Source organism: Ursus americanus, chromosome X (assembly GCF_024610735.1).
Source record: "Ursus americanus isolate L20-20 chromosome X, mUrsAme1.1.p, whole genome shotgun sequence".
Taxonomy (NCBI): Eukaryota; Metazoa; Chordata; class Mammalia; order Carnivora; family Ursidae; genus Ursus; species Ursus americanus.
In genome coordinates, this window is record NC_142164.1 from 76,363,080 (window position 1) to 76,382,170 (window position 19,091).

At 41.1% G+C, this 19,091-nt stretch overlaps 1 protein-coding gene across 1 annotated transcript; it reads right to left on the reverse strand.

The window, feature by feature from the left end:
* Positions 1-267: 267 nt before the first annotated feature.
* On the reverse strand, positions 268-1,710 carry MAGEH1 (MAGE family member H1). The gene has a single exon (XM_045788452.2). The coding sequence runs from the start codon at positions 1,459-1,461 to the stop codon at positions 802-804; it is 660 nt and encodes a 219-aa protein (XP_045644408.1). The 5' UTR covers positions 1,462-1,710; the 3' UTR covers positions 268-801.
* Positions 1,711-19,091: the final 17,381 nt, after the last annotated feature.

Here is a 19,091-nt window from a genome sequence, read left to right on the forward strand (position 1 = left end):
ATTTAAGCATCTCTTGGGTTCTCATAGAATCCTGGGATGCCCCCTCTTTCCTGCCCCACCCCCAAGACAGGTCACATTAGTATTTCTACATTTTTATGGCATGCCATACTCCCTATTACAGTGTTTACCACACTGCCAGTTTACATATTTGTCTCTCCTGTGTAATCTAGAACATTGTTTAGAACTGAGGGCTATGTGCCATGGGGTATCCCCAGAACCTAAACTGATGCCTCACACATAACTGGTGGTCAATAAATGAACAAGGTGTCCTCATCATTATGCTTTTATTTCGTTCTATATTGCACAGTAACTAGGTAAATTCATGGTAGTTGTCAGTTTTCTTTACACAACAGCAGAACCAAAGGTTTCATAAAGGTCAGACATAAAAGAATTCCCCTATCCTTCTCTCATACTACTGGTTATTTCAAACTTTCAGGAATAGCCTATTTCAATGGTATAAGATATGGATCAGATCACAGAATATGATGGACTCATTTTACAACGTTAGCAAAACTGTTATACTAAATCTCAATGACAGAAAAAAGAAAAAAAAATCTTTTCTGCAATCAGATCTTAATCATATTGTGACCTTAATCAGCACTATATTAAAATGTATACAATCATACAATATCCATAGCAAACGCTCTATATTGCAGTTAAACAATTAGCACTGATCACAAATACCAAATGCCCCCCCCCCCACTTTTCCCATCATATTCAACTCAGGACCCAGCTAATCTACGTCTTGGGGTACCCTTGATGTTGTTTCCAACCCCCCTCAAGGGTCTGTTGCAGATTTCCCTAAGGTGCGCTGTAACCCCTAGCACCTGAATTGAGGATAGCCTCAACTTCTGCATCATCCTCGGAATCCCAATCATAATTACATGGCCAGTCCTTGGAGCATCGGTTACGCACCCTTGCCACAAAATGCATGACTTTCAGCTTGCTGGATTCCACGTGTGCTCTAGGTCCCCAGAAGAACTCATACTCCACGGGACTGCTACGCGGCACTGGCTTATAAATCAGGTACCCTCTGCGCACAAACTCCTCTGTGACGACCTTCTTTGGATCTCCAAAGATGCTGTGCTGTCGGCCAGGCTGCATCCCCAACTTTCCAAGCACTTTCCAGACCAGGGCCTCCTTGGCGCTGTTGCCCATGATGAAGATGAGGGCTAATATGGACATCAGGAGACTTTTCTTGGTGCCCTGAAAATTGCTCCGGGCTACCGAAGGCTTTTGCACTTGAGCAGTGCTGGAGGCTTCCTCAGGAGTGGTGGAGGCCTCCTCCGGAGTGCTTGGGTCTTCCTCAGGGCCACTCAGGTCGTCCTCCGGGGTACTTGGGGCCAGAGAAGAGGCCATCGGGGTCTCAGAAGCCTCTGAGGCCTGGATCTTACGGTTGTTGCGGTTCTCTTCTGCGGCCCTTGCGTTACGGCGGCGCCGACTCTTCCGACCCCGAGGCATGTCTCCTACTATGGGCTCTCGAGCCTACTGCAAATTCTAGGGAAAGATGCCTGCAGCTTCTGCAGAAAGCAACTACCTCTACCTTAAGAAGCGGCCGCCGCGGAAGCCAGCAATGTCAATAGTCTTTGTAGCAACAAACCAGACGTTCTCAGCGAGAAAGCTCACTCCCAGGGAAGCTGAAATGCATGATCAACCGCCATCTGCACTCCCTGCCTCCGTAGGCGCGCGAGAATGCTCTGCAGAACTGACTCCGCCTTTTCTGCCACGCACTCCGAACTCCAAAAAGGAAGTGGGCGTCTCCTCAGCCAAATTTCCGCTGTCAGATAGGAAAAGAAGCTCCACAAGGCAGGGGTGGGACTAGAGCAGAGATGACAGCTAGAGATTGGCAAGGGCAGGGGAATACACCAGATAAATGAATACCATGGGATTTCTGTGTTTTTCAGTTTGGTACAAGACTTGCTCGCGGTTATTGGGAAGGAATGTGTCTCCAATACATTCTCACAGAATGCAGGATGTACATGTATGTGTGGCACGGGGTGCTAGTGGAGGGTGTGGGGAAATGGAGTTGAGGAGTGTATTCCGGAAGGAATCACGTAGTCTCAGCTCTCCTTTCCTGTCTTGGCTTACACAGCACATTAATTCACCATCTTTGTTCTCAGAAATAGTTTATGTGTATACTAATTGATTCGTGGACCCATCTAGGACCCAGATAAGATGCATATGGCTGAATTGCTGGGTGATGAGGGGAGGTGGGACTGCAAAAGCAGTGAACACTGTGCAAGAGATGCAGAAGCTTTAAAATGTTCTATATCCACGGGATTATTAAGCAGGGCACTGACTAGATCAGACTTGCATTTGCAGAGCTTCACAGAGGCTGTGCAGACTGTTGTCTGGCAGGTCACTTAGGAAGCAATTTGAATATGCAGTGAGAGGAAAAGAAAGTGAGCCTTAAGGCAGTTGCCATGGGGATGGAGAGGCAGAAAGGCATTTTAAGGGTGATCATGGACAAGATTTAGGGACTGATTGGGTGGAAGAGGGGGATGGGGAGAGGGTGGTGGAAGTGCAAGTTGGCTCTGAGGTTTCTAGGCTCCAGTCCACCTGAATGCCTGATTTATTTTGGTTCCTTCATTCATTTGGTAATCCAAATATAATTCAGAGCATACTCTGAACTTTATCCACTATGGGTCTTTGCTCACTAATTCCTCTGTGTGAATTGCTTTTCCTCTCATCCCCAACTATCTAAATTCCATCTGCCTACTCACAGGCCTCTTCCTCCCTGAAGCTTGTCTTCCTGGATGAATACTGAGTCCATGTTCACTCCCCTGAGGGAGGAGTCTCTATAGCAAACACTCTGTATCTTTCTTATGTCATTCCAAACATACTATTTTGCATAACTCACTTCACCTCTCTGAGCCTCGGTTTCCTCATCTATAGTGTGTGGTTAATTAAGTGCTGTCCTCATAGGGTTGTGAGAATTAAATGAGATAACATGAAAAGCACTTATCACACAGGAGGCACAGCCTTCGCCTCTCAGGTGTTTCAAGCGGTGTGTGAGAGTGGCATTTAATAAATGCATGTTGAAGGAATACAGGATGGAAAAGATATTGCACATGTGTTTAGCCGAACATTTTAAAAGCAAGCGAATATTTTATACCCTTTTGGTTGAAAGAGATTAAGTGCTTGCTTGACAGAACCTCAGATTGTAATCCCATTGAGGGAAGGGGCCCTGTCTAGCCTCTTGATGTCTCCCAGGCCTCGATAGGGTTTGTGGAACAGGGTATGGCTACCCCTAGTGAATAAGTGCCGGGGTGTGGCAGTGTGCCCCATTTGGAAAGCGGAATTGCCAGCTGAATTGCACCCAACAAGGCCCAGTCCTCTGTACATGTGTAGAAAGGGGATGCCTGGTATAGAGTAACAAGCATTGAACTCAAACCTTGAGTTCTGGTGCACCCCGTGTTGCTTACAAGCTCTTTGACTTTAATGAGTTCACTTACCATCTCTGTCCTCTGATTTGTTCTCTGAACAAATAGGAAAAGGCTAATCTCTACGGCCTTGTCTGCCAGGCCTGTTGTCAGGCTCTCTGGATATCCAACAGTACATACCAGTGACTCTGGATGAAAGCAGGTTCCTCTGAGTTCAGGGTTTTTTTGTTTTTGTTTTTGTTTGTTTTTCTCTTTTGTTTGTCTTATGTTTGCTGTTTATGAATCTGCCTAGAGGATTGCAAAATCACCTGTATTTTTTTAAATAGCTTCTCCATCCTGATGGGATTTTATGGGAATGTAATCCAGCAAACTAATTATCTTCCCAACAGTCACCTTCTAACTGAAATTTTCTTTATACCCAGAGCCTACCAAGGTCTCCTGTTGGGGAAGACTGGCCATAAACTAATTTGGGGGCAGTGTATGTTTACTGCTGCATTGCCTTCTGCCTACCAACCAGCTGGCTGGGCTCGGGGGGAGGGCATTTTTGTCTTGGGCTTCATCTGAGTGAACCTTTGCTCCACTCCACAACAAGGACAGGGCTGCTCCCCATTGCACCCTGGGGAGATCAGAGCCTACCTGAAGCAATGCACAAACTAGAACTGTGGCTTCCAACCAATTTCCTCAAAGGACTAATCAGGAGCAGGGTTTAGTTTGTGAGGTACACTCAGTATTCACAAAAGCTTAACAGAAATCACATTTATGTAAGACAGGCCACAGAAGTTGTTAGTCAATAAACACAGTGTATTTAATAGCCAAAATATCACCAGGCACGGTTTTAACGGAAGGAAATAATTAAACCATGCCTTGGGATATTGCGGACCACAGGTTTGTTTGGAGTAAAAAGCACGTGACAAAGGAAGGACAACTGACTTGTGAGAACCCTAGGAGTACAAAGAGAGGAGGGAAACTAACATTGTTGTGGTAGGCTATGTGCCTAAACTACCTCCAAACTGAAATCTTTACAACAACCTTCAATTACCAAGGAAGCTAGAGAAAGGTTAGCTCTCTTGCCCAAGATCATAGCGCTGCTGGTGAATGTCAATATTCGGGCCCAAGTCTTCAGACTTCCAAGCCCTGGCTTCTGCCATCACACACCTTGCAGCTGCTCCAATTGAGCGTACATTTAGTAGTTCAAGAGGGCTTGGGATGGAAGGGAGTATTCTTGCTCTCTTGGAATAGGAGCAGAAGAAAAAGAGATGAGAAAAGGGACAGGTGTGGGGAAGAGCAAAGCAGAGATCCTTAGTCACCTTACCAGGTTTTCCATGCCTGGCCCTGCCCCCTTCCGAGCTGTGTCAAGTCCAGCATGTTACTTAACCTTTCTAAGCCTCAGTTTCTCCATCTGCCAATGGGTATGCACAGTGGTGTTGTAAAGATTAAATGGAAATAACTCATGCAAGATGGGGTAGGCTGGGGTAGGCTGTCCCCCAGACTCCAAAGGTGTCCACATCCCTGTCCCTAGAACCTGTGAATATGTTACCCTATATGGCAAAAGGGAATTCTGCAGATGTGATTAAGTTAAGGGTTTTTGGATGGGGAGATTATCCTGGAATATCTGGACGGGCCCAAGGTAAATGCAAGAGTCTTTTATAAGAGGGAGACATTAGAGTTAGAGCCAGCGAAACATCTAAGGGTGGAAGCAGAGATCAAAGAGAATAGAAGATGCTACACTGCTGGCTTTGTAGACAGAGGAAGCGAGTGTGAGCCAAGGGATGTAGGAGGCCTCTAAAAGCTAGAAAAAGACAAGCAAGTGGATTCTTCCCTAGAACCTCCAGGAGGAACACAGACCTGCAGATACATTTTAGACTTCTGGCCTCCAGAACTGTAAAATTGTGAATTTGGTTGTTTTCAGCCACTAAATTTGTGGTAACTTGTTACATCAGCAGAAGGAAAGTCATACACAAGGCATATGTGTATCTCATTCATAGGGAATATCTAGTGAATAAGAGCCGCTGTTGAGGTGAATGAAAGCACTGGAAGGGACTGTGGTGGGATATGCTGGGCTGGATACATTGGCAGCAATTCTTGTGGGTCTTGTACCCTGTTCTTCCCTGGGGTTGTCTACTAACCCACCCACCCCAAGCATTGTCCCTGCTCTGTGCCCAAGTGTCCATAGGCATTGCTTTCACCTGGGCAGACATTGCTATAGCCTCCTCCTGGTGTTTAAGTGCTAGGAGCAAGATAGGTAGGGAAATGAGGGAGTAGGTCCGCGCTACTCTTGTTGCCATACACTAATTCACCTTTCAGTTGCCTGTGGGCCCTGTTCTGATGCTAGCCAGCACCTCCCCAGGGCATAGAGCACTCTTGGGCCAGTACCCCCCTTTGCAACGACCCTTGTACAGATTGTGGGCCATGGCTTACTCAAACGAGTGAGTTGGACCCCATCTGCTATCCCTCATTCAGGGACTCCTTGCTATTTCTGGCCTACTAACGATTCCTCTGAGTCCTTTCACAGTGCGGGTACGGACTTATTTTACAATTTCAAGAATTAGGGTCTTTCAGGGAGGTCTATACTCCTACCATCGCAAAACAAAAGTCATGTGTGATTGCTTTTGGGTTTATTTGCTGGGTTTTAGGAAGAAATATCTTTACTGCAAATTAATCTCAAGCATAGGGACAAGAATAAAGATTAATGTTAGAAACACCTGTATTACCCTTGCCCCGCTGTCCCAACTTTAAAAATTAGGTCCTACTTTGGCCTATCCTTTACATTGCAGATAAGGAAAAACCCCTCTGTTTACCTCTTCCCAGACCCACACCCCTCTTTTCTTCCTCGGTGGGGCCCTGCTATCATGAATTCAGTAGTTTTTTTCTTCAAATTTTTACTTAAATTCAAGTTAGTTAACATGTAGTGTAATATTGGTTTCAGGAGTACTATTTAGCGATTCATCACTTACATATAACACCCAGTGCTAATCATCCCAAGTGCCCTCCTTAATACACCTCACTCATTTAGCCCATCCCCCTCCCACCTACATCCATCAACCCTCAGTTTCTTCTCTATCCTTAAAAGTCTCATCATGGTTTGCTTCCATCTCTCTCTTTTTCCTTCCTTCCCTCATGTTCATCTGTCTTGTTTCTTAAATTCCACATATGAGTGAAATCATGTGGTATTTGTCTTTCTCTGACTGACTTATTTCACATGGCATAATACACTCTAGCTCCATCCACATCTTGCAAATGGCAACGTTTCATTCTTTTTGATGGCTGAGCAATATTCCGTTGTGTATACCACCTCTTCTGTATCCATTCATCAGTCAGTGGACATATGGGCTCTTTCCATAGTTTGGCTATTGTCGATAATGCTGCTGTAAATATTGTAGTGCACGTATCCCTCCAAATCTGTATTTTTGTATCCTTTGACAGTGGAGGAGGGTTCCTTTTTCTCACCATCTAGCCAATATCTGTCATTTCCTTTTCTTCATTTTAGCCATTTGGACAGGTGTGAGGTAATATCTTAGTGTAATTTTAAAAAAATTTTATTTAAATTCAATTTAGTTAACATATAGTGCATTATTAGTTTCAGTGGTAGAATTTAGTGATTCATCAGTTGCATATGACACCCAGTGCTCATTACATCAAGTGCCCTCCTTAATGACCATCACCTAGTTACCTCATCCCCCTCCCCCGACTCCCCTCCACCAACCCTCAATTTGTTTCCTAGAGTTAAGAGTCTCTTACAGTTTGGCTCTCTCTCAATTTTCATCTTATTTTCTTTTTCCTTCCCTTCTTCTATGTTCATTTGTTTTGTCTCTTAAATTACACATATGAGTGAAATCATATGGTATTTGTGTTTCTCTGACTGACTTATTTTGCATGGCGTAATATACTCTAGCTCCATCCACATCGTTGCAAATGGCAGGATTTCATTCTTTTAGATGGCTGAGTAATGTGTGTATATATATATATATCACGTCTTCTTTATCCATTCATCTGTCGATGGACATCTGGGCTCTTTCCTTAGTTTGGTTATTGTGGACATTGCTGCTAAGAACATTGCGGTGTGTGAGCCCCTTGGAATCACTAGGTTTGTATCCTTTGGATACATACCGAGTTGTGCAATTGCTGTGTTGTAGGGTAGCTCTATTTTTAACTTTTTTGAGGTGGCTTCATACTGTTTTCCAGAGTGGCTGCACCAGTTTGCATCCAAAACCAGATATAGACCCCACCAAAAAGGAAAATTACAGACCAACATCCCCGAGGAACATGGATGCAAATATTCTCAAGAAGACACTAGCTAACAGAATCCAACAGTACATTAAAAGGATCATTCACCACGACCAGGTGGGATTTATTCCTGGTGTACAAGGGTGGTTCAACATCCACAGATCAAACAATGTGATACACCACATTAATAATAATAAAAAAGGACAAGAGCCATATCCTCTCAATAGATGCAGAAAAAGCATTTGACAAATACAGCTTTTGACAGAAAAAGCATTTGACAAATATCCTTTCTTGATAAAAACTCTCTGCAGTGTAGGGATAGAAGGAATGTACCTCAATTTCATAAAAGCCATATATGAAAAACCCACAGCCAATGGGGAAAAACTGCAAGCTTTTCCCCTAAGGTCAGGAACACGACAGGGATGTCCACTCTCACCACTGTTGTTCAACATAGTGTTATAAGACCTAACCTCAGCAATCAGGCAACAAAAAGAAATGAAAGGCATCCAAATCGGCAAGGCAGTCAAATTCTCACTCTTTGCAGATGAGACGATACTCTATGTAGAAAACCCCAAATACTCCACCCCCAAATTACTAGAACTCATACAGGAATTCAACAACGTTGGAAAGATATAAAATCAGTGCACAGAAATCAGTTGCATTTCTATACACTAACAATAAGGCAGAAGAAAGAGATGGAGGAATGAATGGATCCCATTTACAATTGGTCCAAAAACCATAAGATACCTAGGAATAAACCTAACCAAAGAGGTAAAGGATCCAGACTCTGAAAATTATAGAACACTTATGAAGGAAATTGAGGATGACACAAAGAAATGGAAAAACATTCCATGCTCATGGATTGGAAGACGAAATATTGTTAAAATGTCTATGCTACCCAAAGCAATCTACACATGCAATGTGATTCCTATCAAAATACCATCAACACTTTTCATAGAGCTGGAACAATCAGTGCAATTTTTTTCAATTTTTTAAATAATTTTTATTTTGTTATTATTAGTCACTATACAGTACATCCTGAGTTTTTGATGTAGTGTTCCATGATTCATTGTGTGCATATAACACCCAGTGCTCCATGCAATACGGGCCTTCCTTAATACCCATCACAGGCCTATCCCAAGCCCCCACCCTCCTCCCCTCTGAAGCCCTCACTTTGTTTCCCAGAGTCCACAGTCTCTCTTGTTTATTTACGGAACATAAGAAATAGGAAGATCGGTAGGAGAAGTAAGGGAAGAATGAAGGCGGGGTAAACAGAAGGGGGAATCAGTGCGATTTTGATTTGTATTTCCCTGATGAGTGAATGTTTTCATGTGTCTGTTAGCTATCTGTATGTCTTCTTTGCAAAGTGTCTATTCATGTTTTCTGCCCTTTTCTTAACTGGATTATTTATTTTGTGGGTGTTGAGTTTGATAATTTCTTTATAGATTTTGGATACTAACCCTTTATCAGATATGTCATTTGCAAATATCTTCTCCCATTCATTTGGTTGCGTTTTGGTTCTGTTGATTGTTTCCTTTGCTGCACAGAAGGTTTTTGTCTTGATGAGGGCCAATATTTCATTTTTGCTTTTGTTTCCCTACCTTCCAGAGATTTGTATAGGAAGGACTTGCTGTGACTGAGGTTAAAGAGGTTGCTGCCTGCTTTCTTCTCTAAGATTTTCACGGTTTCCTGTCTTACATTTAGGTGTTTCATCCATTTTTAATTTAATTTTGTGTATGGTGTAAGAAGGTGGTCCACTTTCATTTTTGTGTATATCACTGTCTAGGTTCCCAACACTATTTGTTGAAGAGCCTGTCTTTTTCAATTGGATATTTTTTCCTGCTTTGATGAAGATTAGTTGGCCATACAACTGTGGCTCCATTCCTGGTCCCTTTTCTGTTCCATGGATCTATGTGTCTGTTTTTGTGCCAGTACATCACTCTCTTGATGAGTATAGCTTTTTAATACAGCTTGAAGCCCAGACCTGGGATGTCTAGTCCTTTGCCTTTCTTTTTCAACATTACTTTGGCTATTCAGGGTCTTTTCTGGTTTCATACAAATTTTAGAACTGTTTGTTCTAGCTCTGTGAAAAATGCTGGTGTTATTGTGATAGGGATTGCATTGAATGTATAGATTGCTTTGGATAATTTCTTTGGGGAAAAATATTTATTCTTCCAATCCAAGAGCATGGAATGCTGTTCCAATTTTTTGTATCTACTTCAATTTTTTTTTCATAAGTGTTCTATAGTTTTCAGAGTCCAGATCTTTCACCTCTATGGTTAGGGTTTTTTTTCCCTAGGTATCTTATGATTTTTTATTCAACTGTAAATGGGATCAATTCCTTGATTTCTCTTTCTTCTGCTTCATTGCTACTGTATAGAAATGCAACCAATTTCTGTATGCTGATTTTATATCCCATTTTCCGCTGAATTCATGTATCACTTCTAGTAATTTTTTGGTGGAGTCTTTCAGGTTTTCTACATAAAGAATCATGTCATTTACAAATACTAACAGTTTGAATTCTTCCTTCCCAATTTGGATGCCATTTATTTATTTTTCTCGTCTGATTGCTAAAGCTAGGATTTTTAGAACTATGTTGATCAACAGTGGTGAGCGCAAACATCCCTGTTGTGTTCCTGACCTTTGGGAAAAATCTATCAGTTTTCCCCATAAAGGATGTTATTAGCTGTGGGTCTTTCATATATGGCCTTTATGATGTTGAGGTATGTTCCTTCTATCCCTACTTTCTGAGGCTTTTTATCAAGAACTGATGCTGAATTTTGTCAAATGCTTTTTCTGCATCAATTAAGAGGATCATATGCTTCTTACCTTTTCTTTTATTAATGTGGTCTATCACGTTGATTTATTTGCAAATATTGAACCATCCATGCAGCCCAGGAAGAAATCCCACTTGATCATAGTGAGTAATCCTTTTAATGTATCTTTTTGAGAATTTTTGCATCCATGTTCATCAGGAATATTGAGCTATAATTCTCTCTTTTTAGTTGGGCCTTTGCCTGGTTTTGGAATCAAGGTGATTCCAGGTGATCACAGGAGTTTGGAAGATTTACTTCCATTTTTATTTTTTAGAACAGTTTCAGAAGAATGGGTATTACCTCTTCATTAAACGTTTGGTGGAATTTACCTGGGAAGCTCTCTGGCCCTGTACTTTGTTTGTTGGAGTTCACATTTGCAGCAACATGGAAGGGACTGGAGGAGATAATGTTGGGAAATTTTTGATTAGCAATTCAATACCTTTGCTGGTTATAGGTCTGTTCAAATTTTCTATGTCTTCCTCTTTCATTTTTTTTAATTTATATATTTGTAGGAATTTATCCATTTCTTCCAGATGGTCCAGTTTGTTGGCATGCAATTGATTGTAATATTCTTCTATAATTATTTATATTTCTGTGGTTGTGGTTGTAATCTCTCTTTCATTCATGATTTTATTTATTTGGGTTATTTTTCTTTTCTTTTTGATATGTATGGCTAGGGGTTTATCAATTTTCTTATTTCTTTCAAAGAACAAGCTGTTTCATTCTGTTCTACTGTTTTGTTACTATATCATTTATTTCTGTTCTAATCTTTATTATTTCCTTCTTCTGCTGCCTTTAGGCTTTATTTTCTGTTCCTTTTCTAGCTACTCTAGGTGTAAGATTAGGATATGTATTTGAAACTTTTCTTGCTTCATAAGGTAGGCCAGTATTGCAATATACTTCACTCTTTGGACTGCCTTTGGTACACTCCAAATGTTTTGGACTGTCATGTTTCCACTATCCTTTTTCTTCTACATATTTTTGTTTCTTTAATATCCTGGTTGACCCATTCATTCTTCAGAAGGATATTCTTTAACTTCCATATATTTGTGGTGTTCAAATTTTTGCTTGTGGTTGACTTTCATAGTTTTGTGGTTAGAAAGTATGCATGGTATAATTTCAATCTTTTTGTACTTGTTGAACTCTGATCTGTGACTTAGTGTGTAATCTATTCTGAAAAATGTTCCATGTACACTTGAAAAGAATGTGTATTCTGCTGCTTTAGGATGAAAAGTTCTGAATATATCTGTTAAGTTCATCTGGTCCAATGTGTCATTCAAAGCCATTGTTTCCTTATCGATCTTCCGCTTTGGTTATCTGTCTGTTGCTGTGAGTGGGGTGTTAAAGTTCCCTACAATTATTGTTTTATTATCAGTGGGCTTAAGTTTGTTATTAATTAATTTATATATTTGGCTGCTCTGAAGTTCCTGGCATCAATATTTACAATCGTTAGATCTTCATGTTGGACCAACCCCTTTATTAGTAGGTAGTGCCCTTCTTCATCCTTTATTATAGTCTTTGGTTTAAAATCTGGTTTGTCTGATATTAGTATGACTACTTCAGATTGCTTTTGATGTCCATTAGCATTATAGATTGTTCTCTACCCCCTCACTTTCAATCTGTGGTGTCTTTGTGTCTACAATGAGTCTTTTATAAGCAGCCTATCAATGGGTCTTGTTTTTTATCCACTCTGGTACCCTATATCTTTAGATTGGAGAATTGAGTCCATTTATATTCAGAGTAATTATTGATAAGTACGAATTTAGTGCCATTGTATTACCTTTAAAATCACTGTTCCTGTAGATTGTCTCTCTTCCTTTCCAGTCTTTGATGCTTTTGGTCTGTCTTTCCAGGTCAAAGGGCCATATTTCTTTTCTTTTTTTTTTTTTTTAGATTTCAAGGAAAATTTTATATATATAATATATGTATATATACTTTATTTTAATGTTTTTATTATATTATGTTAGTCACCATACAGCACATCCCTGGTTTCTGATGTAAAGTTCGATGATTCCTTAGTTGCGTATAACACCCAGTGCACCAAGGGCCATATTTCTTACAGGGTTGGCTTAGTTTCACCAACTCCTTTAGTTTTTGCTTGTCTTGGAAATTCTTTATCTTTCCTTCTATTCTGAATGACAACCTTGCTGGATAATAATTTCTTGGTTGCATATTTTCCCCATTTAGCATGTTGAATATATCACACCCCTCCTTTCTGGCCCCCCAAGTTTCTGTGGACAGATATGCTGCTAACCTGATATGTTTACCCTTGTAGGTTAAGGACATTTTGTCCTTAGCTGCTTTCAGAATTTTCTCTTTATCTTTTTATTTTGCAAGTTTCACTATGATATGTCTTAGTGTTGACCTTTTTTTGTTGATTTTGAGGAGTGATTTCTGTGCCTCTTGGACTTGAATGCCTGTTTCCTTCCCCAGATTAGGGGAGCTCTCAACTATAATTTGTTCAAATAAAACTTCTGCCCCCTTTTCTTGCTCTTCTTCTGGGACTTCTAGGATATGGATATTATTTTACTTTGTGGAATTGGTGAGTTCCCTGTCTGTATTTATGACCTAATAGTTTTCTTTCTCTTTTCTTTTCAGATTCATCATTTTCAGTAATTTTATCTTCACTATCACCTATTGGGTCCTCTGTTTCTTCCATCCTCATTGTGGCTACATTCACTCTGTTTTACATCTCAGTTACAGCATTTTAAATTTTTGCCTGACTAGTTTTAGGTCTTTTATCTCTGTAGGCAGGGTTTCTCTGGTGTCTTCAGTGCATCTATCAAGCTCAGCTAGTATTTTTTTTTAAAAAAGATTTCATTTATTTATTGAGAGTGCAAAAGTGGGGAGGAGCAGAGGGAATGGGAGAGAGAAGATCTCAAGCAGACTCCATGCCAAGTATAGAGCCTGATGTGGGGCTTGATCTCACGACCCTGTCGTCATGACCTGAGCTGAAATCAAGAGACAGACACTTAACATACTGAGACACCCAGGTGTCCCTCAGCTAGTATTCTTTTTTTTTTTAAAGATTTTTGTTTATTTATTTGACAGAGATAGAGACAGCCAGCGAGAGAGGGAACACAAGCAGGGGGAGTGGGAGAGGAAGAAGCAGGCTCATAGCGGAAGAGCCTGATGTGGGGCTCGATCCCGTAATGCCGGGATCACGCCCTGAGCCGAAGGCAGATGCTTAACCGCTGTGCCACCCAGGCGCCCCCCTCAGCTAGTATTCTTATTACTGTTGTTCTAAATTCTTGTTCAGATATATTGCTTATACATGTTTTGAGCAAATCTCCTTGATTTCTTCTTGATCTTTCTTTTGGGGAGAATTCCTCCATCTTGTCATTATGTCTAGGTTTCTTTTTTTTTTTTTTTTTGCATATTATGAAAGCTTGTTATGTTTCCTGCTCCTGAGAGTAACACTATATAAGAAGCGGTTGTACATTGTCCAGCACCTACCACTTCAGGAAGCACTTCTGGTGTATGCTGTGTACACTCTGCTGTTGTGTTTGGGTGCTCTTTCCAAGAGGTCAGTCCTATACAGAGTTCCTCCTTCTTTGCAGTGGGAAGTGTTTGGAACTTTAACTAGGTGTGCTTCAATTTATTTTTTACAGTAAGCTTGCACAAACAAAAAGACAAACAAAATCTATAAGGCTGATTCCAAAGAATAAGAAAGAAGGAAAAAAGGAAAAGAAAAGAAGCCTGATCCAAAAAACTAGAAAAGGAAATAAACAAACCAACAAATGAAAAAACAAAACAAAACACAACAACAAAAAACTATAAACTTGATACCAAAGAAAAAAAAGAAAAAAAGAAAAAAAATAAAAATATATATAAAAAAGAAAAAATAAGGAAATAAAAGAAAAAGTTGAAAAAATAAATAAATGAAAAACAAAAGTCTGGTTCTATTTCCACCAGAACTGAAGCTGACACTTTGGAGCACTCCATAATCAATAGACGTGGTATATAAGGGGGGGGGCTTGTGTTAGTCTTCTGAGGGAGAGGCCTAGTGTGCTGGCTCACAGTCAGGCATGCCCTGGTAAAGATGCCCCTGCCAGGCTCAGGGAGCAGGGTTTGGTGTAAGCAACTTCAGCCTCTGGTGGAGGTGCTGTGTTTCTCTCTGAAATCATACCATGCTGGTGGGCAAGGGAGTGGAAGATGGTGTCACTCCACCTTCTCATCCTTGGGGAGGGAACTCGTATCTGCCACTGTTCAGGAGTCCCTTAAAGAAAGGCAAACAATCCCCTCTGCTGTGTCTCAGGCTTTCCCCAAATCCCTGCCCTTAACCTGTCTGTGCCCAGCCATCAACATGCCTGGCACCACAGTTCTGTGTTTTATCTCTTGTCAGTGGCTGGGATTCAAAACTCCAAATCTTAAAGGGTCTGGCAAGGTGTGGACACACTCTCTTCTCCCAGAGTAGAGTCTCACGGTGCACCTAGCACCATTCTGTCCCAGAAAAACAGTTGTACAATGTGCACGTGGTGGCTGGAGTCTATTGTGGTGCATAGGGAAAAGCTGAGACCAGGTTATCTGCCCTCTGCCCATGTGCCTCTGTCCCTTGATGTGAACAGTGAGAGTTTTGTCTTTGGAGTGGCAAAATACCCTCTTCCAAATGTACTCCAGGAAGGGGAGTGATCTCTCCCAGTTTGAACCAGGAGCTCCCCTCACTGCGATGTGCTGTGCAAATGCTGCATGCTGCTCTCTTCCTCTCTCCCTGACTTTGATCCATGAAAAGGATTTCCTCCTCTTCATGGCACTGCAGCTTTTCTCTCCCCCATTTTGCAGCTTCAAACCTCGCATCTGCCATGTTCTCTCCCTCCAATTGTACGGATTGTTTTTTTAATCCTCAGATCAATTTCCTAGTTGTTAAAAAATGATTTGGTGTTGATCTGGTTGTATTTGAGGGACGGTTAAGCTCAGGGTCCCTCTGCCAATTCACCATCTTAACTCCAGAATTATAATTTTAAAAAAAGGACCATCTGGGCCAATCTGGTGCCCTTACTTCAGTACCCAAATAAGAAAAGCGTTGGTTGGTCAATTGCACAGTGTGTGACTACATAAAGTAGAGTAGGGAAAAATGAAAGTGTTTTAAAAATGGGGTGGATGGGGTGCCTGGGTGGATCAGTTGATTAAGCATCTGCCTTCAGCTTAGGTCACAATCCCAGGGTCCTGGGATAGAGTGCCTTGCAGGGCTTGCTCCTCAGGGGGGAGCCTGCTTCTCCCTCTGCCCCCCCCCCCCCCCGCTCGTGCTCTTTCTCTCTCTCTAATCAATAAAAATTTTTAAAAATTAAAAAAATTAAAATGGGATGAATAATTTAAAGTTGTGGGGTTGTGAACAGAAGAGTTAATCATATCTGACTAATATTTCTGTGTTCTTAAGTAGAGAATTGTTTGGATTAGGTGTGCCAAATAATAGGAAAGTATTAGAGATTTTTTATAGTAGTTCAAATTTATCAGGGTGTGCTAAGTTTTTCTGCTATAACAAATAACTCTGGACTCCGGGGAACAAACTGAGGGTTACAGAAGGAAGGGGGGTGAGAGGATGGGGTAACCAGGTGATGGATATTAAGGAGGGCACATGTTGTGATGAGTACTGGGTGTTATACACAACTAATAAATCATTGAACACTACATCAGAAACTAACGATGTACTGTATGTTGGCTAATTGAACATAATAACAAAAAATAAATGATATATTTTTAACAATTTCATGATACAGTATATGTTAAAATAAATACAGAGAGTACAACAAAAAATACCTTTCAACAAAGTGTATTTAAGCAATAAACAGGTATGTTTTTTGCTTATGTTATATGTGCTTTTTGGTGGGAAGAAGGCTATTTCTCACATTGTTCTCACTCAGGGTCCAATGCTGAGAGAACCTCCCTAGATGTAACTTTGGAGGGCACTATTTCAGGGGAAAAGGTAATGGGATACTTAATGTTCCTTCCTGAAAGGCTTCTCTCCAGAAATTACACAAATTACTTTTGCTTACGTTTCATTGGAATTCAGTTTGTGTGGTCATCTTTAAGTTATAGTGTCTATAAAGTATAATTCTATGAGGTTCAGGATATAGGAGAGACTGAAGTATTTGGTGGACAAAACTTTTGTCTACCAAACCATGCATCAAATGACACTAACTTGTGTGGCTGGTTATTTAGGAGCTATGACACCGTTGATTATATTTTCCTCCATGTATTGCTTTCAGATGTGCTCTATTCTATCCTGTTTTCAATCTCTGAATTACATCATTGGTGTTTTCATTTTTCTTAATTGACATACAACATTGTATAAGCTTAAGGTATACAACATTTGATGTGACACATTTATATATTGCAATATGATTACCACTGTTGTATTAACTAACACATTTATCATGTCACATAATTATTGTTTCTTTTTGTGGTGGAGACTATTAAGATCTAGTCTCATAGCAGCTTTGAAATTTATAATAAAACATTATCGACTATAAACATTATGCTGTGCATTAGATCTCTAGGATTTATTTATCTACTAGTTCCATGTTTACCCACATAAAGAACATGTACCCAATTCCTCTACCACACAGCCTCTGGTAACCACCATACTCTTTGTTTTTACAAGTTTGGCTTTTTTAGATTTCACATAAAAGTGGTATCATATGCTATTTATCTTTCTCTATGTGACTTTCTTCATGTAACACAATGCCCTTATGGTCCATTCACGTTGTCATAGATAGCAGAATTCCCTTTGTCAGAGAGAGGAGCTAAAATGGTGGAGTATTAGGAAGACCCTAGGTTTGTCTTGTGCCTCAAACACAGCTAAATAAGTATCGAATCATTCTGAAAACCCAAGAAATTGATATGAGGGCTGACAGAATAAACTACACAATGAGAGAAGATGCCACATTTTGGATGTTAGGAGGTACAGAGATGTGATTTGGGGGAGAAAAGGTTTGTAGGTGCTGCAGAGGGGAGGGAGCCCTGGTCACAGAGAAAGGGGGGGAGAGAGAGAGAGAGAGAGAGAGGAGACTGAGAGAGAGGAGCACCCAGGGTTTCTCACAAGGAAAACACATTCCTGAAGCCATTGACTGGGAAAATGAGAGGGGCTGATTTTCATGAGTTTTTACAATGAGTGGAGCTCCAAGACTGGAGTTTTAGAGGTCCACAGCATGGCTAGTGTGGAGGCTTGTGGGTGCTGTAGTGCTCCTGGGGAGAAGGAGGGCAGATAGCCCAAGAGCAAATGGTGTGAACTGAGGATCCCCTGGGATGCACTGGGAGTGATGGTTCCCTCTTCTTGAAGCACACATGGGAGACATGGTATTTCCCCTCTGGGGACAAAAGAGCTGGCAAGTGCCATTATCTTCCCCCACACCTCAGCATAGGTGTAGAGACACCTGCTGAGGTCAGTTAACCTGGATACTGGCTCTTTGCTGCACTTTACTCCAAACTCCATGCCCATGTGTTTTGACGTGACTGCCCTTCTGGGACAAATCTGCATCAGTCCCAGCACAGCAAGACCCTCCCCCAGAAGACCAGTGTGGGTCTGCACCATGCCAGGTCCCTAAAGTTTGGAGTTTTAAAGCTCAGCCGGTCTGCCAGGGATAGAAGACAAGTGCACTGTGCTGTCAAGCAGGCAGATGGCCAAGACACAGACAAGGTGAAGGCAGGGACCTGAGGGACACCTTGGAAACATGAGGGGATAGTTTCTTACACCATACACAAAAATGAATTCAAAATGGTGAAAGACCTAAATGTGAGACAGGAAACCATCAAATCCTAAAGGAGAACAGAGACAGCAACCTCTTCGACCTCAGTGACAGCAACTTCGTACTAGATATGCCTCAGGAGGCAAGAGTAACAAAAGGAAAAATAAACTAATGGAAGTTCATCAAGATAAAAAGTTTCTGCACAGGGGCGCCTGGGTGGCACAGCGGTTAAGCGTCTGCCTTCGGCTCAGGGCGTGATCCTGGCGTTATGGGATCGAGTCCCACATCAGGCTCCTCCGCTATGAGCCTGCTTCTTCCTCTCCCACTCCCCCTGCTTGTGTTCCCTCTCTCGATGGCTGTCTCTATCTCTGTCTAATAAATAAATAAAATCTTTAAAAAACAAAAACAACAAAAAAAAGTTTCTGCACAGCAAGGAAATAATCAAGAAAACTAAAAGGCAACTGATGGAATGGGAGAAGATATTTACAAATGACGTATCTGATAAAGGGTTAGTATCCAAAATCTACAAAGAGCTTATCAAACTCAACACCCAAAAAAACCCAAATAACCCTGTTAAGAATTGGGCAGAAGACACAAATAGACAGTGTTTGAAAGAAGACATCCAGATGGCTCACAGACACACGAAAAGATGCTCAACATCACTTAGCATCAAGAAAATACAAATCAAAAGTACAATGGGGTATCACCTCACACCTGTCAGAAAGGCTAAAATTAACAACACAGGAAATAACGGATGTTGGCAAGAATGCAGAGAAAGGAGAACCCTTTTACACTGTTGGTGGGAATACGAACTGATGCAGTCACTCTGGAAAACAGTATGGAGGTTCCTCAAAAAGTTAAACATGGAACTGCCATCCAATCCAGCAATTGGACTACTAGGTATTTCCACAAAGGATACAAAAATACTGATTTTAAGGGTAAATGCACCTTAATTTTATAGCACCATTATCAACAGTAGCCAA

Coding starts and splice junctions, on each gene's coding strand:
- MAGEH1 (XM_045788452.2), bottom strand. CDS start 1,461: ATGCCTCGGGGTCGGAAGAGTCGGCGCCGCCGTAACGCAAGGGCCGCA.